Source organism: Gouania willdenowi, chromosome 3 (assembly GCF_900634775.1).
Source record: "Gouania willdenowi chromosome 3, fGouWil2.1, whole genome shotgun sequence".
Lineage (NCBI taxonomy): Eukaryota > Metazoa > Chordata > Actinopteri > Blenniiformes > Gobiesocidae > Gouania > Gouania willdenowi.
This window is the reverse complement of record NC_041046.1, coordinates 45186050-45212803: the sequence shown is the minus strand read 5'-3', so window position 1 is coordinate 45212803 and position 26754 is coordinate 45186050. Positions and strand designations below refer to the sequence as shown.

Below are 26754 nucleotides of genomic sequence, written 5' to 3'. Positions count from 1 at the left end.
CTTTCTTGGTATTAAAGTTGAGATTTTCCCATAGTTTGGCTCGTGTGTGTGTGTGTGTGTGTGTGTGTGTGTGTGTGTGTGTGTGTGTGTGTGTGTGTGTGTGTCATTACTTAAAGGTGAAGTTAATTGAGAATCATGATGTTATTTTAGGGTCTATTGAAGTGTGAAAAAGACCTCTGCACACTTGGATCAATACAAGTAAAAACATTTCATTTCCAAGCTTACAGTGAGAGTACCGAAAGCTTGGAAATTTAATATTTTGACTTGCATTGATCCAAGTGTGCAGATCTTTTTTTCACACAAATATGTTTTAAGCCAGCGTTTCTCAAACTTCTTTGGCTCAAGTACCCCCCTTTGTTCAACTATTTAAAAAACAACTATTGATAATAATAATAATAATAATAATAATGATTATTATTACTAGTGATAACTGCACATTTTAAATAATCTCATGTCATAAATAAGTGGAAAGAAACTATTTTGCAGTGGTTTCCAACCTTTTTTGGATCGTAACCTCATTTTGATATCAAGAAATTCTGGTGACGCCAAATACATTTTTTTTTAAATAAGTTTTTTTTTAACATGTTTGAGCTCAGATTTTTTTTAACTCCATTTTAGTTGAACTAGATTTATATTTCACCAAGTGAAAGTATAAAAATGCAGTTTAAGATTGTGTGTTGTTTAATTAATAAAAAATAATAATAAAAATAAAAATATCTCAAAAATCTATTTACATTTTTCAGAAATTTCAGGTGACCCCACTAGACTATCTATAGACAGACTATAGACTATCTATCTAGACTATAGACTATCTATCTATAGACTATCTATCTACTGTATCTATAGACTATCTATCTATAGACTAACTATAGACTATCTATCTATAGACTAACTATAGACTATCTATCTATAGACTAACTATAGACTATCTATCTATAGACTATCTACTGTATCTATAGACTATCTATCTATAGACTAACTATAGACTATCTACCTATAGACTATCTATCTACTGTATCTATAGACTAACTATAGACTATCTATCTATATACCTATAGACTATCTACCTATAGACTATCTACCTATAGACTATCTATCTATAGACTATCTACCTATAGACTATCTATCTATAGACTATCTATCTATCTACCTATAGACTATCTACCTATAGACTATCTACCTATAGACTATCTATCTATCTACCTATAGACTATAGACTATCTACCTATAGACTATCTATTTACTGTATCTATAGACTAACTATAGACTATCTATCTATATACCTATAGACTATCTACCTATAGACTATCTACCTATAGACTATCTACCTATAGACTATCTACCTATAGACTATCTATCTACTGTATCTATAGACTATCTATCTATAGACTATCTACCTATAGACTATCTATCTACTGTATCTATAGACTATCTACCTATAGACTATCTATCTACTGTATCTATAGACTATCTATCTATATACCTATAGACTATCTACCTATAGACTATAGACTATCTACCTATAGACTATCTACCTATAGACTATAGACTATCTACCTATAGACTATCTACCTATAGACTATAGACTATCTACCTATAGACTATCTACCTATAGACTATCTACCTATAGACTATCTACCTATAGACTATCTACCTATAGACTATCTATCTACTATATCTATAGACTATCTACCTATAGACTATAGACTATCTACCTATAGACTATAGACTATCTACCTATAGACTATCTACCTATAGACTATTTAAACGGATGGATGAAGTGATTTCAATGAATATAAATAAAAATGTAAAGATACATGTTGTACGTGTTGGTGAATAAAAGGAAGTTCTCTGCTTACCTGGTGTGAAGCTGTCATCATCGTTATGAAACAGTGAGAGAACCTGCATTTGAAACACATTATTATAACACGTTTGTTCTGTTATTCATAACGTAGGAAAACACCAACCTTCCTGTCTGTCGACCATTTCCTGAAACCAGAGGAGCTTCATATCTGAGGAGTGTGGAGACGATCTTTGGATTGTAAAAATGATGAAGTAATGTGTAGAACTATAACATACTAGAACTGTAACTATAGCAGCAGGAGAACCATCAGATGGACTTATCTCATGAAGATAACCTGCTTGGTCGTTATGGTTGATGCTCTCATTGATCATGGACGAACATCACACAGTTTCTAGTTTTCCCACGTGGAACATTCAGAGAACACCGTGTTAGAACTCATGGAACAATGACAGTGTCTGATATTAATGATTCTGGTTGATGAATGAAGTAAACATGATTTCCAAATAAATCCATAAAATAATCTGAAATAGTTTTAGCAAAAAAATAAAAATGGAACAACTGCCTCTAAAACGTGTCTTATTATGATTTAAAATGAGTAAACAGTCCATGTTATTATTGTGACATCAGAAAAATGTTGCCAGATTGGCAAACCTGCACCTGTGTGCGTCATGCACAAAAACACATGAAATTGGGTTAATAAACATTATTATTTTGACATACTGTATACAGTACACTCATACATACATATCATCACCCTCATAACAAAAGTGCTTAAGAGAAATTTTATGCATAACTTTTATGCCTAATTGTGTAATCTTAAAAAAAATTAATTATGAGATATTTTTAAAATAACATTTTGAATATTTTTTTTAATTACATTTAATAAATAAATAAATACATGACAAAAAGAAAATAAATAAAAAGAAAATTAAATTAAATTAAAATAAATAAATAATAATAAAAAACATTTTTCAGGCAACTTTGCAAAGCTGTTCATTGCAATTTTCATCCAACAAATATATTATATATATGTTGTATAATAATAATATATTATTTATATTCTCATTTAAGTTCACTCACAGAGCAAGACACACTAAAAACAAAGAAGGAAAGACTTTTTATCCAAAGTGTTTTTTTAATAAATAATCTAGAAATGTAATATCGACATATAAACCACACGTTCTGCTCGTTGATAAATGACATCATCTTGTACCTTTCAAAATAAACCTCAATGTGCTCGGATCAGACCGAGCCCTGATTGTCGCAGCATTCCTGTTTTACTCTACATTTTACTCTAAAACCATTTTACAACATCCAAATATTTATGCTCACTACTTCAGAAAAATATATATAACCTATTAAGTGAGAAACTAACATTCAAAGTGTCAAAGTAAAAGTGGCCTCCACATAGAAACCTGTGATCTACTGTACGGTTCATAATTTTAAAAGCTGACATTGATCCAAAAACTACTGGCCTCCGTATACGTGCAGAGTGGGCGGAGCCTCACTCCTCCACCTTGGATTTCTTTTTGCTGCTTCTGGGTTTCATTGCCTCTGCTTCTGCAGATAGAGGAGAACCTGGGGGGTCTCTGGGTAGGCTGGGGGCTGCGTCCACATCCTGATCGGACTCAGCACACACGGAGGGGCTTTGGAGGACGCCTGGGAATGGAAGAGCCAAGTTTAATCACACGCAAGATGACGACGTGAAGCCTAAAGAGAGGGAAAGTAAGATGTCAGCATGTGAGGAGTTTTCTTCATATGCTGCATTGTCTGCTTTAAATTCTCTTCACAGTTCATTTGTTCTAAACGTAACGACTTCTGAGGCTGCGGTCATCCCCACAGACGCAGAACAAACACAGAAGTCATTAAACCACAACTAAACCAAAAAGAATCACAAAGGAAATGCTAAATAAATCTAAAATATATTAATTCACCAGAAAGGATCACATCACAGGACTGACATTATGATCCTGAAAAACTCACAATAAATGTGTGACATGTGGGTTAGAATAATAAAACTGAGGCAGTTTCAGATCCACTTGACCCGTTTAAAACGTTCAATAAAAGATCATTTGCTTATTTTTCCTTTGCAAAAACTCAAAAAAGATGATCTGAAACTGATTGAGGATAAATATCTTTGATTTAATGTCTTACAATCTATTAATAAGTATTAGATCCTTTATCTGACAATGGATGTTTCAGAGTGATACAACATATAGACAAGATATAATGTAAAAACTTAAATTGTAACAATGATTTACAGTACATAAACATGTACAAGTTGCGACTCATTGGTTAGTAGTTGTTTGTAAGAATGTGGCACAAAATTTTGCAAAATAAAAAAACAGTGATATAAAATTCAAATATAATAGAACGTAAAGGGGCGTGATGATGTTTGTCAGTCAAATTGTTTTACATTAACAAAGATTCGTTACTTTTCATTGGGGTTTTTTTTCATGTTTTATTTCATATCTTGAATGTTTTGTATCATAACAAAGACGTATTTTATCGTCTCTCAGGAAACTAAAAGTTTAAGTCATGATTTTACCTTTTTTCTGTTTGTTTCCTGCAACCAAAAGCTGCACAAGCGTTCACACTCAGTGCGACTTCAGCGACTCTGGCGACTAGATTACATTCAAAATCAATGTAAATGATGCAACGCCAAGCAACATGACTCACATGATTCCAGTGATTGAATTGTGAGATCTGAGTCTCTGGAAGTCGCTCATAGTTGAAAATATTGAACTTTTCAAGCGACTAAATTGAATTATTACATTTTTCTACCATTTCTCATTCCTTTTATTCTGTTGGAGGTTTAGCACCAACTCCGCCCATTAACATCACACTAAAGAGAGACTTCTATTCATTTTCCACAAACTTATGCATGAGCGCGTTATAAAATACCAGTTATTGTCATCATAAGAGTTTTATTTCACACTCACACAAAGAGCAGATGCTGCTCCTATGGAAACACTTTACAGTAGTGACCCTGAGTGGAGGAGCTTATATTTACATCTTTCTGCGTCTCTTTTGTCACATTCACAGGTAAACATTGCTCCTCCTACATGTTTGCTGTTACTGAAGCCTTTTTTCCTCTATAAGCTGTGAATTTGTGGACAAACATCTTTAGGTCCTATAGCAGACATGGACAACTAGCCCCCCAAAGTAGGAAAAAATACACAAAATAACTCTAAAAACACACAAAATACATAAAACACCCACAGGAATACACAAAAGAAACAGAAAAACATACAAAACGACAACAAAATTCACAAAATGAGAGAAAAATATACAAAATGAGACCAAGAAAACAAAGAAAACACAAAACGACAGTGAAAACAGAACAAAATGACAACAAAAACACAGGAAACAACAACAAATGTACTGTAGACCAAAATAACAATAAGGTTCAGATTGTTTAGATTCTAAATGCTGATGTAAATCATAATGTTGCCCCTAATGTGAGAAAAGATGATCATATCTGTCCTATAGCTTTAAGAGAAAACTATGATTGGTCGGATAATGGATGCCTGCAGGGTTGGGGTCAATTAAAATTAATTATAATTATGGTGTAATTATAATTGAAATGTAATTGAGTTCAGATAATTTACTTTGTAATTGTAATTCTATGGAAATTTCTATAGAATTTCATTGAAATTCTACAAAAACTGTTTAATTAAACACAAAACTGGTGAACCATGTTACAGTTCTTACACATTCATAGTTAACAATTATTTAAATATGTTTCATTTCAACTTCTTCCACTACCTCTCACTTCTCTTCAGGATCATTTTACTATAAAACCAATATTGTGATCGATTATGAAGCATAACAAGGAAACCATGGGATGAAAATCCAATTGCATGATGGAAAATATCTTTTAGTGTATTTTACAGCTGATTATCATAAGAGATGCTAACAGAAAGCTATTTATTAAAGGCTCAGTAATTGTGATTAATTGTATTTGAACATTAGTAATTTAGAATGTAATTTTAATTGACTTTCAGGGGAAAATAATGATTGTAATTTTAATTGTAATTGGGGAAAAATGACAGTCATTGTAATCATGAATGAGTTGTAATTAAACATGGATAATTGAGGATGTAATTGTAATCGAAAAATGTAATTAACCCCAAGCACGGATGCCTGTGTTATAGCCAGGGTTGGGGTCAATTATAACTGTAATTGTATAATTTATAGTTAATTACAATTATGGCGTAGTTATAATTGTAATTTAAAAAATCTGTTGCTGCCGTAATCGTAATTAAATTGTAATTGAGTTCAGATAATTGACTTTATAGTTCATAATATTTTCATGGCAATTACAAACTATAATTTAACACAAAAATGTTGAACCATGCTACTGTTCAATGTACAGTTCTACATATATAAAGTTAACAATTATTAAAGTTAACAATTAATAAAATATGTTTCATATCAAGAATTCCTACATTTTACCGTTTAAAAAAATATATAAATCTAGCGGTATAGTGACAAAAAAAAAGCTGTGAAAGTGAAATTGGAAAAACTGCTATAATTGAATTGTAATTAACCATGGGTAATTGAAAATGTAATTGCAACTGAAAAATGTAATTGACCCCAACCCTGTGTTACAGCAGACTTCTCCAATGACAACATCCCTGCTCATAAAAATGTATGAGGGAGCTGTGGCCTGCAGCTGATGTGCGTGTGTGTGTGTGTGTGTGTGTGTGTGCGTGTGTGTGTGTGTGTGTGTGCGTGTGTGTGTGTGTGTGCATTCTTTCCACACGCGTCACCTTCACCTTTAATTAAAAGCCAACACCAGCAGCTATGCTATCCTGTGGTGACAGGTCATCTACCAACACAGTGTGGTACCTGCAGGCAGCTGGATGTTCTTGTTGTAGCTCGCTGCTGAAGACATGGCCTGACCCAGAGCTTGGTTGGTGCCCAGGGCAGAGCCGGAGGTTTTGGAGGCTGAGGCTGAATGAGCTTTGGATTTGGAGTCCTTCCCTGGTTTGGTCCACACTAGATTGTCTGCCACCTGCAGAGCCCCGCCCATCTTCTGAGCCATGTCCATCAGCTGTCAATGATACAAGGAGAACCTCAGCAAACACATGAGGACATCTGGTCCATGATGAACAAACATTCAGCTGAATGTTTGTTGTTTATATTGTAATAAGCCACGCCCACTTTGACCAATTGTGATTAACTTTGAGATATGACCTCAGGAGCAAACCAAGGTCATACACACCAAATTTGGTAAAAATGGGTTTTGCCATTTAAGAGATATAAAGTATATTTCCCATATATGGCCCATAGTGGCCTAAATGATTCAAATGTAGCTCATACTCCCACAGTCTCAGATGTGATGGTGTTACTTAGCGTTTATTCTGACTGAGATATGATCCATTTTCATGTCATAGTACTGGCTGTTTTTATCAAATTTCCAAATACAAAGTCAATTATCTGAATTAAATTACGAATTAACAATGATTACAAGAGCAACAATTTTTTAAAATACAATAAGAATTACATCATAATTGTAATCAATTATCAACTCCGTGATTACAATTCTAATTGAGCCCAACCCTAACAGCAGGATCTGATACGATACCTCAGAATCAAACTCATGGCTGCTGCTACCATCTCGCAGGAAGTTCACTTTTTGCTCCATCTCCTGATATTGATCCAGCGCCCTCTTCTTCTCACCGTGGTTATAGAGGAAGATCGCAAAGTTCAAGTTAACCAGAGGGTTGGATCTATGGATAGAATTATCAGGAAGAAAACAATCAATGATCTGAGGATGATATGGATGGAGAAACACTGTAGGTCGTACTCATCCATGGTTACAGCCTGTTCATACGCTCTGGTGGCGTTCTCTATGTCCTCCAGGTTAGTGAGAGCAACTGCACATCATCAGAAACAGCACAAAATTAATCCTATTTTTAAAGTTTTAGCACAAAATAATCAGCCCATTTCCACCAGTAAAATTAAAAAAGAAAAGGTGATATTACGAGGATACTGGGAACAAACCAGAACAAAAATACTCATCTCTAAAACTCTATTACTATTAGGTTAAGTTAAAAACTGTCCCATATTGAAGTTACGGATAAAAGCAAAGTGTTCTTAGCATAGTTTCACATATACATTTCCCTGCCTGTACCTGCCAGCAGCATGTACAGTTCCCCCATCCGTGGGTTCAGATTGATGGACGCGCTGAGGAAGTGGAAGGCGGAGGCGTACTGCTGCATGGTCAGATGTACCAGGCCCAGGTTGTACAGAACCTTCCAGTCAAATGGAGACAGGTAGTGGGCTCGCTTCAGACAGCTGATGGCCTGTGGGAAACATCATCCCTCCAAAATAAACCCACGCATTCTGGAGCAGAGTTTTATCACATGATTAACATTCATGTCAGCATTTACAATAATGACCAATCAGCATGAATATTACACACAGAGCGACTAAAGAGGAATGTGAGACGACTATTTAAGGGGATACTCCACGTTTGGCCTAAAATCTTCTATATGTAGCTTTTTAGATCATTTAGTAACTTTTTCAGTCAAAATGACAATTTTTTAAGAGTTATCTGTTTTTTTTGTTAAATGATAACTCTTGCCTTACGCGCATAAAGTACAGACTTTCCTAGTTTTTTTGTATATAGTTACTGTTATTGTGATAAGGGAATAATTGTATATTTTTTAACTTTTGAGCATGAAGATAAAAGGTTTTAGTGGCATATAAGCAGAAAAAAGATGCTCTGGTTGTCTAAGAAAGTTTACTTTGTAATTGCGTTGAGTATAACTATGGTAAATGTTCATTTTTATGTGTTGTATGTGGGTATGTATGTATATATTTTTTTATTTATCTCTGAGTTTTGTTTTAAAAAGATGATTTGTAAAAACCACAGGCATCTATTTACTTTATTATTTTATCTGTCAAACTGTGTTCTATGCCAGCCATTGTAAACTTTGTGTGATTGTTCAAACTAAAATACAGAAAAATAAAGAATTAAAAAAAAAAGACATTTTGTGCTGCTTTTGATTGCTCTGAATAATCAGTAAATGTAAAGATGCCAATGTAAACCTCTTGTTTACCAAAAGAAGACAAAAACAGTTGTGACCACAGAGGGAGACAGTTCCAACTTTGTGGTTTGGTAGTAGACAGTGAAGCAGGGAAGAAGAGCTCTCCTCATGAAAGTGTAAAAACTTTCTTACAATATTTTAGTGCTTCTTCAAAATTCTGGTGTTTCCATTCCCAGTTTAAATCACGCTATTTAGATTTTGCACATTGCCAAGGGTAAAGGTAACGCAGCTATAGACTTTTCTGGCACGCTACTGTATTTTATTTTTTTGTAACTAGCCGTGTTACAGGCTCTGGCTTTTGTTAAACTTGTAAATATATAATGTTTCAATGCAGAAACCTGCAGCTTATAGACATGGGTGATGTATATAAAATATGTACGGTGGTTCTTTAGTTGAATTGAAGGCCTGAACAAGTAGTAATAAAAAAACCTAAATTAAGCATTAACACACAGGCTTCGTTTCCCTCTCAGGGACTCCGACACACAGTTACCCTCAAACAGTTGTAAGAAAATCAAACTGAAGCAGCGTTCCTGTTTTACTCACAGCCACATATTTCTTCTTTCCAAAGAAACACATGCCAATGTTGTTCCAGAGAGGAGGGCTCTCAGGGACGGCACACGCTGCCACTCGGTACTTGTTCATGGCCACATCAAAGTCACCGTGAGTCTGCATCATGCTGCCTGCAGCCAGGATGGCCTTGGATCAAAAACAGTGGTTAGAGAGTAATAAACAATGTCATCTCAGTGAAAGATAAAAGCCTACCCCATGAAACACTCTGTAACCTACCTTGTAATTGTTAGGGTCAAACGTGAGAGCATTCCCAAGATATTCAAAAGCCTTTTGGTATTTTCCAAGCTGGAAAAACAACAACAATGCAGCCACTCATCTCTTCATTCTTACATATTACTGTTAGTTTCATGTCACAGATGTTAGTTCTACCTCAGTTGTGTAGTATAGGTTTTCAGTAAAATGGTCTAGGGCCTGACAATATGAACCAAAACTCATATCTCAATATTTTTTCTTAAAATAGCATTATACAATATCAATCTCGATAATTCTATTTCACACAAAGTCTGACCAGAAAGACAATTCTGTGTTAAATTAAATTATCCAAATCCCACACAAACACATTTACCAACTAACAGCTGCACAATATGGGCCACTTTTGTAATTTTCTCCTCTAAGGGACAGCACGTGTGAGTGAGTTCTGTAGTGGGGCTTGTTTAGATGAAGGTCTGAGTTAGAACGCACTCAGTGATCATCTAACTGTGCTTTTCTGATGAGTAGTGAAAACAACGACTCCTAAAACAAGTATTTTAAAATAAAGTAAGCTATAATATTTATATACATCAATATTTTCATATCCCCAAAACAGAAAACTTTATATATCTTAAATCTCAATGTATTGCCCAGCTCTCAAATGGTCACAATCTTTTGAGACTTTAGGTTGGTTCTCCTTCAAAATGTAAATGGTGAAGCGACACTACACCCAGCAGTTCATATATGGTACTGCCGCAAAAATGGCCTGATTTTATCATGAATTTAGAACATTTAATGACGCACATTTTTGGAGTCAACATTATCAATTATGTTACCAATCATTTTTGCATTATTGTATATGTTACACACATTGTGGTTGGCGCCAATCTTGATACGGTCTATATATTTAATTCTATTTTTTCTTTTGCCCCCTTAGGCAAGAATCTGAGACTCTGTCTATGGTTAATTTCTTAGTAAATGGTCCAGAAAAGGTAAACCTACCTGTAAAAAGAGCAGGCCCAGAGTCGTCAGGAGCTCCGTGTTCTCTGGAGAGAATCTGATGAGTTGTGAAAGAAACTGTTACTTCATCTACGGTGGTAATTATGCTTAATGCTTGCACTTATTCCTAAACAAACATCGTTGGTATTCAGCGAATCTGCTGATTATTTAATCAGGCTTTGATTCAGCAGAACAGTGGAGCATTAATTATGACCTGTGGGGGATGATGTGTGTCTCTCACACACACACACACACACACACACACACACACACACACACACTAGTGGTATCAGGGCATTTGATTAATTCATTTACCCCAACAGGGGGTAACAGTAATGAGCTCTAGCATTAATACTCATGTCAGTTAACGCCACAGCCTTCTGTTTAAAAGTTCAAAGAGTGAAAGAAAAGTGCAAAGAAGAAGAATTGAATGTGCGCTCAAAGGGAACAGTGTGATACGTGAACTCTGTGGGTTAAAAATCATCCATTAAACACACGTTTGACAAACTACTGAGATGGCTACGCTACCCTGAGCTGTGAGACTACTTTAGGTTGTTATAACTATAAACCACACTGATACAGTCATCACGGTGGCACTAGATACTGGTAAATAGCTACTACTACTAACTAAAGTTTAATTTATGACCAAAAACTGAATGTTATGTTGGAAAAGAGTTGAGGTCAGTATAGTTGATAGTAAAAGTACCACCCTTGGTTTGACTTGGTTTGACCCATCTGAGCTGCCTTACCTGACAGATGATACAATGAGTCTTTGAAGGATTTATTCATCTTGTGTCAGAAAGTCTCCATTACATCAGCTAAAGCTCAAAGGCCTTTCATTTGGACTCGTTTCTTAAAGAGTGAGTTCAAAAATCCTGCTGGAGTTTATTCATCTATAATTACCGTAGTTTGAAAAAAAAACATTAAAAAAAGTGGACGATTTAAGTTGTTAATTAGAAGTGGGGTACGGTATATCACAATTTTCTTTTTTTTTTTTAACAATATCAAAAATCATCACAAAAAGTTATTCAGACAAATTTTCCTGAAAAAAAGTTGTGTGAATAAATGAAACCTTAACAGATATCAAAGCTCTATATTTCTATTTTTAGGCTTGATCTTTAAACTATATATGACCATTGTGTTAAGTTTATCTATAAAGCTCCTTTAAACCCTGCTTAAGCTGATTAAACTGAACTAATAATATCACACACACAAACACTCTTGTACACACTGTTGGGGACACACACACAAACACTCTTGTACACACTGTTGGGGACACACACGCAAACACTCTTGTACACACTGTTGGGGACACACACACAAACACTCTTGTACACACTGTTGGGGACACACACACAAACACTCTTGGACACACTGTTGGGGACACACACACAAACACTCTTGTACACACTGTTGGGGACACACACACAAACACTCTTGGACACACTGTTGGGGACACACACACAAACACTCTTGTACACACTGTTGGGGACACACACACAAACACTCTTGGACACACTGTTGGGGACACACACACAAACACTCTTGTACACACTGTTGGGGACATATTGTCAAATCTCTGCCTCAGGAACCCATGTGACTTACTCCACTGCTCTCTTAAACACGTCGATGGCCTTGTCAGTGTCTCCAGTCAGAAGATGAACCCTGCCAAGCATCATGAACGTCTTGTCGTGCTTGTTTATCTGCAGAGCTGTGTTCAGATGCTCCTCAGCCTGAAAAACACCATCAACATCATCAACACCTACAGGAAGCCACTGGAAGCTCCACTATATTCTCATACTCACACTTTTGAAATCTTTGAGGAAGAAGAAACAGATTCCCAGGTTGTGACTGATCTCCTGGGGGGGGGGGGGTCAGATGTTACACAGAGCACTGCTGCTGATTGAGCTGCAACTTCTATCACAGCGGGGGCCACAGAAATGTGTTTGTTTGATCCAAGGGTCACATGATCAACATTCATGTCAGCATTTAGAATAATGACCATATCTGAACATTAACACAGGAAACAACAAAAAGTTTTATTAGTAATTTTGTGTGTTTTTCTGTCATTCTGTGTATGTTGTTGTTGATTGAATGCATTTTTTGGAGTCATATTGTGTATTTATGTTGTCATTTTGCTTACTAGTACAGTGCCCGTCGGAAGTATGCATTCATGTGGGAGCATAAGGGGTATAATTGCGTATTTTTGTATCTTTCTGTTGTGTTTTTGTGCTTTTTTTGTATAATTATTGTTTTTGTTACTCAGTCTTATATTTTTTTTGTTTGATGTATTTTTTTTTTTTTTTTTTTTTTACCAAGGGGATGCTGCAAGCTGCCCCGCCGGCCCCCAGGCGCACCGACCAAGCACCCCAGAGCGCGCCAGATCGCCTTTCCTTGATGCCGCGTTTTTGTAATGTTTTTGGATTCTTTTTGTGTATTTTTGTATCTTTTTTAGTGTAGTTTAGTGCATTTCTGTTGTCATTTTGTGTACTTTTTGTATAAATATTGTTTAGTTTTTAGTTTTATTTTACTCATTTAGTATATTTTTATTATTAATACTGTGTGTGTGTAAATTAATAAAATTAAAATAAAATGTTTATTTTAATTAATAAAAAATAATTAATAAAATTAAAATAAAATGTTTATTTTAATTTTATTAATTTACACGCACGCACGCACGCACGCACGCACGCACGCACGCACGCACGCACGCACGCACGCACACACACACACACACACACACACACACACACACACACACACACACACACACACACACACACACACACACACACACCACACACACACACACACACACACACACACACACACACACACACACACACACACACAATCCTTGCTTTTATAGGTAGATTTGTTAGTACTGTCTTTTTGTGAACTTTTGTTGTAATTTTCCGTAATTATGTGTATTAGCTCCATTGTTGATGCGGCTTTTCGCAGCTGTGGCCGTAAAGTCTCTGGTGCCTGTCGTGGCGGCAATCCCCGAACCCGGTGGTGGCGCCCGGAAGTAAGGGATGCCATCAAGCTGAAGAAGGAGACCTAACTGGCAGTGCTTCACCAACACTGCTTACAGTGCAGGGGGGAACTGCTGACCTCAACTGGGGATGTTGTCGGGCGGTGGAAAAAGTACTTCGAGGGTCTCCTCAATCCCACTGCCACGTTTTCCGATTAGGAAGCAGAGGCTGGGGACTCAGAGGTGGACTCGCCCATCACCCGGGCTGAAGTCACCGAGGTGGTTGGAAAGCTCCTCGGGGCAGGGCTCCGGGGGTGGATGAGATTCGTCCTGAGTACTTCAAGTCTCTGGATGTTGTAGGACTGCCTTGGTTGACACGTCTCTGCAACATTGCGTGGCAGTTGGGGACAGTGCCTCTGGATTGGCAGACCGGGGTGGTGGTCCCTCTCTTTAAGAAGGGGGATCGGAGGGTGTGCTCCAACTACAGAGGAATCAGGACCTTCAGCATGCACTGGGGCGATTTGCAGCATGGTGTGAAGCAGCCGGGATGAGGATCAGCACCTCCAAATCTGAGGCCATGGTTCTCCACCAAAAAAAAGGTGGCTTCCCCTCTCTGGGTCGGTGTAGAGTCCTTGTCTCAAGTGGAGGAGTTCAAGTATCTCGGGGTCTTGTTCACGAGTGAGGGTCGGATGGAGCGTGAGATCGATAGACGGATCGGTGCGGCATCAGCAGTGATGCGGTCGCTGTATTGGACCGTCGTGGTGAAGAGGGTGCTGAGTCGGGGGGCGAAGCTCTCAATTTACCGATCATCTATGTTCCTACCCTCACTTATGGTCATGAGATTTGGGTAATGACTGAAAGGACAAGATCACAGATACAGGCGGCCGAAATGAGTTTCCTTCGCAGGGTGGCTGGGTGCACCCTTCGTGATAGGGTGAGAAGCTCAGTCACTCGGGAGGAGCTCGGAGTAGAGTCGATGCTCCTTCACGTCGAAAGGAGCCAGCTGAGGTGGCTCGGGCATCTGTTTCGGATGCCTCCTGGTCACCTCCCTCGGGAGGTGTTTCAGGCATGTCCTATTGGGAAGAGGCCTCGTGGAAGGCCCAGGACACGCTGGAGGGATTAGATAGATAGATAGATAGATAGATAGATAGATAGATACTTTATTCATCTCCAAGAGAAATTCACAGTTCCAGCAGCTTACAGGTATGGGAACACAGGGGCATGCAGGGAAAGTACAATGTAAAAATTTAAAAATTTAAAACAGTGCAAAAAAAGTACTAAGGTAAAAGGTAAAATATAATGGTATAAAAACGAAATACAGTATAGTGTCTGCCAGTCCAGTTCAAGTGCAGTTGTGCAGATGACAGTGTGCAAGATACAGTTGCGTAATGGTCAGTTTGTACATACTTAGAGTCCAACTTGTAGATGTGTGTGTGTGTGTGATAAAGTGCGTGTGTGACAGAGGGTGCATGGTGTGATTAGCATTAAGTCCAGTGTTCTATGGTTGGTTTTATCGCCCCCCCTAGAGTTGTTAAAGAGCCGCATGGCGTGGGGGAGGAACGATTTCCTCAGTCTGTCAGTGGAGCAGGACAATGACAGCAGTCTGTCACTGAAGCTGCTCCTCTGCCTGGAGATGGCGCTGTGCAGTGGATGGTGTGGATTGTCTATGATGGACAGTAGCCTGTTCAGAGTCCGTTTCTCTGCCACAGATGTAAGGCTGTCCAGCTCTGTGCCAACAACAGAACCTGCCTTCCTCACCAGTTTGTCCAGGCGTCCAGCGTCCTTCTTCTTGAGGCTGCCCCCCCAACACACCACTGCATACATGAGGGCGCTCGCTACTACAGACTGGTAGAAGATCTGTAGCAGCTTCTTGCAGATGTTGAAGGACGCCAGCCTTCTGAGGAAGTACAGACGGCTCTGTCCTTTCCTGCACAGGGCCTCTGTGTTGGCAGTCCAGTCCAGTTTGTCATCCAGCTGCACTCCCAGGTATTTGTAAGTGTGAACCACCTCCACACAGTCACCTTTGATGTTGACAGGCTCAAGGTGCGGCCTGGTTCTCCTAAAGTCCACCACCATCTCCTTGGTCTTGGTGGCGTTGAGGAGCAGGTGGTTAGAGTCGCACCACGTGACGAAATCCTGGATCAGTTCCCTGTATTCCTCCTCCTGTCCACTCTTGATACAGCCAACGATGGCTGTGTCGTCCACGAACTTCTGCACGTGGCAGAGCTCCGAGTTGTACTGGAAGTCGGACGTGTACAGGGTGAACAGGACCGGAGAGAGCACAGTTCCCTGCGGTGCTCCAGTGTTGCTGGTAACAGTGTCGGACCTGCAGTCCCCCAGTTGGACGTACTGAGGTCTGCCAGTCAGATAGTCTGTAATCCATGCCACCAGGTCTGATCCTACTCCCATCTCTGTCAGTTTGTGCCTGAGGAGCAGAGGCTGGATGGTGTTAAAGGTGCTGGAGAAGTCCAAAAATGTAATCCTCACAGCACCACTGCCTCTGTCCAGGTGAGAAAGAGAACGGTGAAGCAAGAAGATGATGGCATCCTCTACTCCAACCTTCTCCCTGTAAGCAAACTGCAGAGGGTCGAGAGCGTGGTGGGTCTGTGGCCTCAGGTGATGGAGCAGCAGCCGTTCCATGGTCTTCATCACGTGGGACGTCAGGGCGACCGGCCTGAAGTCGTTCAGCTCCCCAGGATGTGGTTTCTTGGGGACTGGAATGATGCAGGATGTCTTCCACAGCTGGGGGACCCTCCCCTGTCCCAGGCTCAGGTTGAAGATACGCTGTAGGGGGTGTCCCAGTTCCTGCGCACAGGTCTTCAGTAGTCTGGGGGAGACTCCATCTGGACCTGCAGCTTTGCCAGGGCGTAGCCTCTGAGCTGGCCTGGTGTTGCCTCGGGGTCCCCCCAGAACGGCTGGAGGAGGTGTGCGTGGATCGGGAGGGCTGGGCATCTCTGCTGAGACTGCTGCCGCCGCGACCCGGCCCCGGATAAAAGCGGAAGAAAATGGATGGATGGATGGATGTCTATTACCGTTGTCGTTTTGTGTTATTTGGAGTAACTTTGTGTATTACTGATGTCGTTTTGTTCATTTTTTTAGTAGTTTTGAGGGTTTTTGCAGTATTTTCTGTGTTTTTCTTGTCTTTTACTATATTTTTCTGCAATGTTGTAATTCTTTGTGGGTTTTTTTAATGTATTTTGTTTTGTGTATTTTTCTGTCATTTTGTACATACACTTTGGGGATCGCGTGAATATAGACTGAGGGCTGCCAGTTGCCCATGTCTGGTCTAAATGAACTAGAATAGTCTAGTAAAAAGGATTAGATTGACTAGTGTGACGATTAAATATGACATTTAGAGGCTCTGAATGTAAAAAATGTGAGAATCTGTTGGAACACGCAGGCACAGAGGCGTTAATGATGAATGGTTGGCGTGGAACATAAGGTTTGATAATGGAACTTTGAATTCTTAATGTGTGAAAAATGCGATGGTGGTGGAAAGAAACCCACCATGCTGTGCTTTCAAAGGGAAGGACGTCAGAGCTATGAATCAAAAAGTCCCTTAGAAACCAAAAGACAAAGCCACTAACTCTCCTGTTCTTACCCAGTCTTTCTCGTTGAGTCTCGCAGCTTCGTAATAGAACTCAATCGCTGCTTTGTGCTTCCCCAAAAGAAACCTGTCAAAACAATGAAAGATGATTAATTAAACATAATGAAATAAATTAATTTGTAATTCCAGAAAGCATTTAGAAAAATGACTGAGCATTAACACAGGAAACAAAGAGTTTTATAGTCATTTTGTGAGTTTTTCTGTCATTCTGTGTTTGTTGTTGTCATGTTTGTTTTTTTTGTGCATTTCTATAGTCCTTTTGTGTATTTTTTGGAGTCATATTGTGTATTTATGTTGTCATTTTGCTTGTTTGTTAATACTGTGGGTTTGCAGAGTCATTTTTTGTGTTTTTCTTGTCTTTTTGTGTACTTTTGTTATCATTTTCCGTAATTTTGTTTATTTTTTTTAAATAATTTAGTGTATTATCGTTGTCATTTTGTGTTATTTGGAGTCATTTTGTGTATTACTGTTGTTGTTTTGTTCGTTTGGAAGTTTGGGTTTTTTTAGTATTTTCTGTGTTTTTCTAGTCTGAAATCAATTTGTAATCTTTTTGTCTTCTTTTTTTAATAACATATTAAGCTTTCATTAATTCAGACAATAGTTTTTCAGGACAGTTATTTTGACTTTATGACATCTTTCGACTGTCAACTGCCAGTCTTCTTCAGAGGCGTCTGCTAATCGCTTTGATGTTGATGTATATATATATTAAACAAATGTGCTTCATATACCCATTTATGTTTTAATTTAGGCTGTATTATAATTTAGGAATTAGATCTGGGCAATATATCGAGATTCAAGATGTATCGAGTTTTCTATTTTGGCGATATAGAAAACTACTATATATATATACACATATTGTAGTTTTATATATATACAGTATATATAATAGCTTATTTTGTATCAAAATACTAGTTTTAGGAGTCACTGCTTTGACTTCTTTGAACAGAATGTAAAGCTCAGTTAGATGATTAATGAGTGCGTACTAACCCAGAACTTCCCCATAACAAGCTACACTACAGAACTCACTCACACGTGCTGTCCCTTAGTGTCACATATTGATCAGCTTTTTGTTAATAAATGAGCCTGTGTAGCATTTTGCATCAGCAAATTTATCCCAGAATTGTCTTTCTGGTCAGACTTTATTTGAAATAGAATTATGGAGATTTACATCATATTTCACCATTTTGAGAAAATATATTGAGATATGAGATTTGGACCCTATCACCAGCCCTAGTAGGAATGTTTACAGAATTTTAATGTTAATAAAGGTCGACCTTTCATTGTATTTAGTGAGTGATTGACATGTGGTTATTTTAGATTTCTTGTACACAGGGATACTGGAGCTTGGTTGGGGGGGTGGGACGGCTCATAGCGGGCGCCTGAAAATATCCCTTATTTTCAAATCCAAAAGTTGACAGGTATGGATCAGTGGTGTGTGTTTATGGAGGGTGGTGCTGGGGACTCACAGTGATCGAGCCACTTGCTTGAGATTGTCGGTGCTGCTGGCGTTCAGGATGGCACAGCTCTGAAACAGCTCCAGGGACTCCTGGATCTTACCCTCAAGACGCAGGATCAGAGCTGTCCAATAAAACGCAGTGTGAGGGGGGGGGGGGTCTACCATGTCCCACACATTAAACGTGAAGGAGTAAAAATCGACAGCTCACCTTGAACATATATAGCATATTCACACATGCCATTAGTCTCCTGCAGTTGTTCTTTGATGATCACCTACAAGGAAACAGAGCAGGAGACCGTTTGCTTTAAGCATGTGAGCGGCTACATGGTTAGCATTATTATTATTACTACTAAGGCTGTAAGAAAATATCGATTCAGCATTAGATTGTGATATTTCAGACCTTGTTAAACTACCTCACTCCAATGACTTTTAGCTTTATTTACATATTATTAACATACTGGACACTTTAACAGACGTATGTGGTCATTTTAAAAATAATTTAAGAACTTAACAGAATCAGAATCTGTTTTAGAAGCTGAAGTTGAACTTTTGTGAAACATTTAATTTGACAATTTCATAAACATACCACTTGTTTTTTATATTAGTACTTGGATTACAGTTAGTTACAATCTACCTGTTCTCACAAGTAAAAAAAAAAAAAAAATGTATTTAATGACATTTTGTACTTGTAAAGGTGAAATTTGTATTATTGATATCGCGATATATGACATGCAAATCTTGAATCGTATCGTATTGTCAGATTCATTGCAATACACACCCCTAATTACTGGTCCATTTATGATAATAAATAAATCATTATTATTATTATGATCATTAATCATATAAAAAACAATAGGAATTATTATTATTAATAATAATACAATTATTATGATGAAAAACAATCATAATAATTATAATTATAATTAATTATAGTTATTATTATTGTTAATCTTGTGGCTGTGGTCGTCATTTTTGTCCAAAATAAACTGAAACTGAATTCAACAAGCACAGGAATTATTAGCATTCATATTGTTGTAACTCTGTTATTTTTCCTACTGTGTTCTGTGTCTGCTATTTGTATATTTTTGTTGTTCACAGGTTTCTCTGGTAAAATAATAAATATATATTTTTATCACATACTAGTGATTAGATACATTCACACGTACACTTAAACATACACAGAAAGAACCATGTCTTGGGGCAGCAGTGCTTCCATCAGCGTTATGTGACATAAAGAGAAGGTTAATGTTACCTTACAGGTGTCGTAGTCTTTCTGGATGTAGTGTTGGTGAATGAGCCAGTTCCTCCTCTCCACAATGGGAAGTTCTGGAGCTGCAGGAATAAAAACACAAGGATGGAACGATCAGTTGAAAAAGACTTTATGTGTTAGCCAAGGGCAACTTTAGTCGACATATGAATAAATAATCCTGAGAATGTCTTCCTTCTGTATCCATTAGTGCGACTGTGCTCTGAACGCTAACACAAAGCTAGCATTGCTCTTAAATCTTATTTCCTACTAAGTTGTCTGTGTTGTAATGTAGTCTTTTTTTGACAGCTGAATAAATAAACGTCTCTCTGCAGACACGCCACTCTTTGATCTCAGAGCGTTAACATAGATGTTAACACTTCAACTGGAAACCTGAGGCCAAATGTCATCAGTTCACCAGTCGCACACTAAATGTCACCTTGTAAGCAACTTTTTGAATCAAAAACTGATTTTTTTTCTCCCTCCCCCTCCCCTCTTCTAATATCTTGACAGGTTGAGATATATTCTCCCTGTTGCCAGGGCAACAATGTTTCTCACGAGCCAGGTGCTTTTGTGACAGAACAGAGAGGTTTTTAAAGAGGAAGGCTGAGGAATGAGCAGCACAAAAGGAGAGGCTGAAGCACCTCAGCAATCCACACACTGCTACGCTTCACCTTTTCAGACAAGTGGGACATTTCTTCTTCTTCTTCTTCTTCAAGGGGTTAAAAACTACACCTTTTATTCTGGTAATACTGTTATATATCACACCAAATGCTAAAAATAAAATGTGAGAAAAAATGAACGAATAAATGAATAATTGTGAGGATGCAGGTGCTGGGCCACATTATTGAACACTGCATCAGCATTAGCTAGCAGTAGCATAAACATAAACATAAACCTAGCATTAGTATTAGCAAGCATTAGCTAACATTAGCATCTGCTAGCATTATTATTATTAGTAGCATTAACTAGCATTAGCATTAACATTAATCTAACAGGCCACACCAGCCTGTCATTGCCCGATCCCGTTAGATCTCGGAAGCTAAGCAGGTCTGGGCCTGGTTAGTAGTTGGATGGGAGACCACTGAGAATTCCAGGTGCCACAGTGGGGTGGCAGTCACCCAGTGGTATCTGTCATTGTGCCCTTGGGCAAGGCACTTCACCTACATTGCCTAGTATGAATGTAGTGTGTGAGTGAGTGTTGGTCGGAGGGTCCGATGGCGCACTATGGCAGCCTCGCTTCCGTCAGTCTGCCCCAGGGCAGCTGTGGCTACAATAGTAGTTTACCACCACTAAGTGTGGAGTGAAAGAATAATGCCTTAATTCTGTAAACAGACTTTGAGTGTCTATGATAAAGTGTTATATAAAACTGATGCATTATTATTATTATTAACATTAGCCTAGCATAACATTAGCATTACCGAGCAGCAGCATTAGCATAGCAATGCCCAACATTAGTATTAGCTAGCATTAGCATTAACATTTTCTAACATTATCATTAGCTAGCATTAGCTAATATTAACATTAGCTTAGCATTAACATTTACTAGCATTATCATAGCATTAGCATTAACATAGCATTAGCCTAATATTAGTATTAGATAGTAATAGCCAAACTTTAGCATTTCATTAGCATTAGTATTACCCTAGCAATAACATTAACTGAGAATTAACCTAGCATTTGCACGAACTTAGTATTAGCATTAGCACTAGCCTAGTATTAGCCTAACCAATGAAGCCTCAGTGAAATAATGCAGATGATAAACCAAATGCTAAAATAAAATGTGAGACGTCATTAAATCAGTGTAAATACAGTGTGAGCATCCTTCTTTTTTAGCCGTTAGCATCTGTCAGAAGCAGAACTTGTTCCATCATCTTCACACCAGCATCCTCTTCATCGCTGGATGAGCTTCAAAAACTCTGATGGCTTTCTGTTTCTATTTCTATCCTAATCCGCTTTCCTCCTGCTGAGACAGCAATAATATTCTTGTCTGGATGTTTCAGCTGTGCTCCTTTGGTTCTCCAGAGTCCACGTCCACAAAAGCAGACCCGACATGGAGAGGAGATACGGGGATGTGTGAGATGTGTGTTTCTACCAAAGTGTAAAGAGGAAATCTTTCACCCATTGTTCCATGTGATCTGCTCAGACTAAGAGGGCTTTGCCTTCCATGTGCTTTAAGCGTGTGCTACAGGGGGGGAGGAGCCATGCTGAGATCAAAGGACACATGTGGAGAACCTAATGAAAAATATGATGAAAATTACTTGGGAAGTTTTATCAGAGAATAACAAAATATCAGTAAAACTCTGCTGGCCCACATAGAGCTGCAGAGCTGAGCTACTGTTCAACACCAGACGAGATACAGAAGAAATGTGTCCATGTTCTCGTTTAACCTATTTTCATCAGTTTTTCTTGCCATATTTTTGCTCATTTTATTGCATTTTTTATAATATGATAATAAAAAAAACTTTAATTTGTAAAGCACTTTGCATTTAGAAATCTCAAAGTGATACATAACTTCTATTTTTGCCACTTCACCATCAAATTTCAATGACTTTTCTGCACATTTTGTCCACACATTAATATTCTACTCTTATAAACGCTTTCCTCCACATTACGCGTTGGACCAGTGGGTCACCAGTTGTCCATCCAAAAACCTCATGTTAAAAAACATTTTGTGTGTGTAACTGCTTTGATGTGAGGATCAAACAGTGACATGTTTCTTTTTTAACAGTTGATAGTGGCTCTTACTTTGTAAACCACCAATAACAGGGTTTGTATTTGAGCTGATACTTTTTGTGATTAATTTTACGCTTGAAACAACTCTAAAAACTCTTGTTATTGCAATTACATTAAAGATATTACTTTGTAGCCTCACAGGCACAATTACGACGTGGTCTAAAGGTTTGGAGTAATTACTTTCACATGCTTGTGTTTTGTGTTGAGATTATTCAACTGTTTCACACATTTATTAAACTCAAATTGTTTTAGCCTGTAGCAGAAGGAAACGTGCACGTTTCAAATCAAACACAAGGAGGTGAATTCAAACACGTTTCATGCTTGAAGTTGTTTAAAATCTCAATTCAATCAGTGAAGCTTTTATATGTGATTATTTGATCTGATGGACACATTAATATTCATGCCAATCTGAGCATTAATACAACAAAGAACAAAGTTTTGTCTTCATGTGTGGTTTTGTTTTTGACTTTTTAGTCATTTTGTGTGTTTTTTTTGTTTTGTGTGATCTTGTTGTCATTTTGTATATTTTTTCTGAGATTTTATAATTGATCTGTATGTTTTTGCACAATATACAAAAGTCAACAGAAACATAAAAAACAGAACAGACACGTAAAACAAAAGCGAGACGCACAAAGTAACAACAAAAACACAAGTATACCAAAAGTACACAAAATTACTCATAATAATAATACATCAATTTTATATAACACTTTATCATAGACACTCAAAGTCGCTCTCAGAATTAAGGCATTATTCTTTCACTCCACACTTAGTGGTGGTAAGCTACTATTGTAGCCATAGCTGACAGGCGGACTGATGGAAACGAGGCAGCCATAGTGAACCATAGGCCCCTCCCACCACCACCAACACTCACTCACACACTACATTAACACTAGACAATGTGGGTGAAGTGCCTTGCCCATGGACACAATGACAGATACCACTGCAGTGACTGTCCCCCACTGTGGCCCCTGGAACTCTCAGTGGTCTCCATCATCTACTGACCAGGACCAGACCTGCTTAGCTTCATAGATCTAACCAGATCAGCCAATCACAGGCTGGTATACAGTATGTGTATTTTGTGTTTTCTTATTGTAATTGTGTATATTTATCTGAAATTTATTCTCCATTTATGCGTTTTTGGAGCCATTTTTTGTATGTTTGTGTGATTCTGTTGCCATTTTTTGTCTATGGAGACATTTTGTATATATTTGCTGCTTTGTTTGTTTTTATTGTCATTTTCTATATTTTTCTGAAATATTCTTCTCAATTTGTGCATTTTTAGAGACATTTTTCTGTATTTCTGTGGATGTTTTGTGTATATTTCTGTCTTTGTGTGATTTTCTTGCCATTTTGTGTCTCTGTGGAGACATTTTGTATATTTATCATGATTTAGGTGTGTTTTTGTAGTCATTTTGTGAATTTCTGTTGTAATTCTGTATATTTTTTTTTAAATGTTATTCTCGATTTGTGCATTTTTGGAGACATTTTCTGTAAATATGTTGTTCTTTTGTGTATATTTCTGTCTCCTAGTGTGATTTTGTTGTAATGTTGTGTGTTTAATGAGTCATTTGGTGTATTTATGCCTTGTCATGTGTAAAAAATAACATGTATCTAATTGCTTCCACTGGGCTTCCCTTCTCAGGAGTAATGGTGATAATTACAAAGCATTACAAACAAATAAAGATCCATATGCATCAGCATTAAGTGGTTAATGGGGCATTAGCACGTCTTTATGGTTACAAATATGCTCATAATAAACAACAAAGTCAGAAAAACATGAGAAATTGATCCGCAATCATCAGTGAGGGAAGGGTGACCTCTGCAGGCTGACTGTGGAATTACAACCCCGTGTTACACTATATCACACACACTTTAAAATGTTGTACCTTTAGGTGCATGACGCTTCTTGGCTTCTGTGGCAACAGGAAGCTGAAACAAACAAACAAACAAACAAACAAACAGGTAAATGGTTAAAAGTAGAATTGCATTTTATGGTCACATTGAAAAAGAAATAAAAGCTGAGAATAAATTTATAAGAAAAAAATCACAAGACAAAAGATGTCTTTTTGTGTGGTTTTGTCATTGTTTTTAAGTTTTTAGTAATTTTGTGTATTTTTTGTTGCCATTTTGTAAAGTATTGTTATTTTTGTTCCTCTTTTGTGTGTTCTTTTTGTCATTTTGTGCGTTCTTGGAGACATTTTCTGAATTTTTGTAGTTTTTTGTGTATATTTCTGTCTTTTTGTGTAATTGCATTGTCATTTTGGAACGTTTAGTTGTCATTTTGTGTATTTTTGTTTTGATTTTGTATGTCCTTGTTGTAATTTTTAAATATTTTCCTTAAATGTTATTCTCAATTTTTTAATTTCCTGTGTTTTTGTTGTTTTCTGTATATTTCCGTGTCTTTGTGTAATTTTATTGTAATTTTATGTGTTTTGTGTTTTTTTGTAGTAAAAAGTTATATTGAAATAAAAGTGTTGTGATTTACAAGAAAAAAATGTGTAATGTTATGACAGTAAGGTCATAATATTATGAGAATAGGGTAATAATTTAATCCAAAAAAAAAACAAATCCTCACGCTTTGTGAAGTTACACTTCAGTTTAGGTTTTGATAGAGATTTTTATCTTGTATGATTATAACTTTATTCCCATAATATTACAAGTGCTTTCCTCAGAATATATAACATAATGAAATTTAAAAAAAATTGTCAATGTGGCCCTAAAATGCCTGTAGTTTAAAAGCGGGCACAGCAGAGTGACAACAATAAATCACCATTTGATTTTATTTGATTTTGATTTTATTATTTATTTTATTAACTTTTGCCACTCCTAAACAAATAATGCTTCACCTTAAATAAATATGTTGAAATGTGAGTTACTCTATCACTAAAATGTACTGATTTGGTGACTGTATCTGTACTTGTAAACAAGAACAGCTCCAGACTGAGAGCTCAGCTGCTTCCTAAAAAGTGAAAGTTACATCATTATTCAATTCACAAAAAAAAAAAAAAAATAAAAAAAAAAAAAAAAACTGAAACAGTTGGTCTTTCTTTCCAGGAGATGATTTACACATTTTTTTCCACCAGCGTTTAGGCTGCACGGAAACAAAAGCATCATTTTTTGTTAAAATTCAACAATAAATGCTCTTGAAGAATGTCATAATAATAACTAAGGCTAACTTGTAACTTGCTATACAAAATTATCAAAATAAGTGCATTATCATTGCAGGATTTTATTTATATCTATACCATATGTGTTTTATATAGTATTATATATTAGGATTTATTTATTTGTATTTTACTTATATATTATTATATCGTATTACATTTATTTTTGTGTATATTGCAAATGCATGGCTATATTTAGTCCTTTATTTATCCCAGGGAATAATTACTTGCATTACAGCCGCTCAAGAAATGTACAAATAATAATAATAATTAAATAAAAAATATATATATAATCAGATTAAGTTATTGACCGATTAATCGAAAATAATGAGTTGCAGCTCTTATCATTTAACCAAAAATCGTAAATTTTAATTTAATATGAATGTTCTTTCTATCATCATGCCTAACAATAAACATCAACAGAATGTTGTATTTTAGTTGCTTTAACAACATCAGCTGTTGCACTAAGTGTTCATGATTTAAACTGAGCATTAATGACAGATTAGCCTCAGCATTATTAAGTTAGCTCCTACTCGGTGCGTTAGCATACACTGTAGCGCGTTTAAATGCTACACACACTTAGATCATGACCCAGTAAACTAAAAACATTTCACTGATTGGCATGTTTGTACGTGTACTTTATACATATAAACAAAAATAAAGGTTTGCTTTGGCTGTGCACTTACCGACAAGGATTGCTCGTCGTCGGCCATCTTGGGTATGATCGACACTAAAAGCTGTTGCCATGGAAACCTCCGAAGAAACCGGAGGTGTGTGTTCTGGTTGGCCCGTGTTACAGGAAGTCCCGCCTACTGCTAGGCTCGGTTCACCAATCACAGGCTTAATCACAGAACTAAACTTCCTGCTGCAAATACAATAATTATAAAATAATAAAAACGGAGCTCATTAAACGCAAAACCACTTCGTAAAACAAGTTTAAATACA

General features: G+C 37.1%; 1 protein-coding gene and 1 pseudogene across 2 annotated transcripts; one reads left to right on the top strand and one right to left on the bottom strand.

Moving 5' to 3' along the window:
• Positions 1-2994: 2994 nt before the first annotated feature.
• bbs4 (Bardet-Biedl syndrome 4) lies at positions 2995-26567 on the bottom strand. Of its 2 annotated transcripts, none has more exons than XM_028437143.1 (16): positions 26496-26567; positions 24532-24574; positions 19918-19992; positions 18869-18932; positions 18671-18782; positions 17199-17271; positions 12429-12482; positions 12229-12356; positions 10627-10681; positions 9652-9720; positions 9409-9561; positions 7947-8118; positions 7620-7689; positions 7398-7542; positions 6659-6863; positions 2995-3463 (listed from the first exon to the last, which is right to left on the bottom strand). In XM_028437143.1, the coding sequence occupies exons 2-16, from the start codon at positions 24541-24543 to the stop codon at positions 3309-3311; spliced, it is 1542 nt and encodes a 513-aa protein (XP_028292944.1). In that variant the 5' UTR covers positions 24544-24574; positions 26496-26567; the 3' UTR covers positions 2995-3308. The 2 variants fall into 2 exon arrangements, with proteins under 2 accessions (XP_028292944.1, XP_028292943.1); XM_028437142.1 differs by having other exon boundaries at positions 19913-19992; positions 26496-26561.
• LOC114461352 (uncharacterized) lies at positions 20898-21015 on the top strand (annotated as a pseudogene).
• Positions 26568-26754: the final 187 nt, after the last annotated feature.

Bases quoted from the DNA above. Each gene is read 5' to 3' on its own strand.
- bbs4 (XM_028437142.1), bottom strand. From the start codon at position 26,522: ATGGCCGACGACGAGCAATCCTTGTCG. The intron at 7,543-7,619 runs GTACGACCTACA...TTCTATCCATAG, and splicing joins CAGGCTGTAACCATGGATGA to ATCCAACCCTCTGGTTAACT. The intron at 6,864-7,397 runs GTATCGTATCAG...TATCATTGACAG, and splicing joins GCCATGAGTTTGATTCTGAG to CTGATGGACATGGCTCAGAA.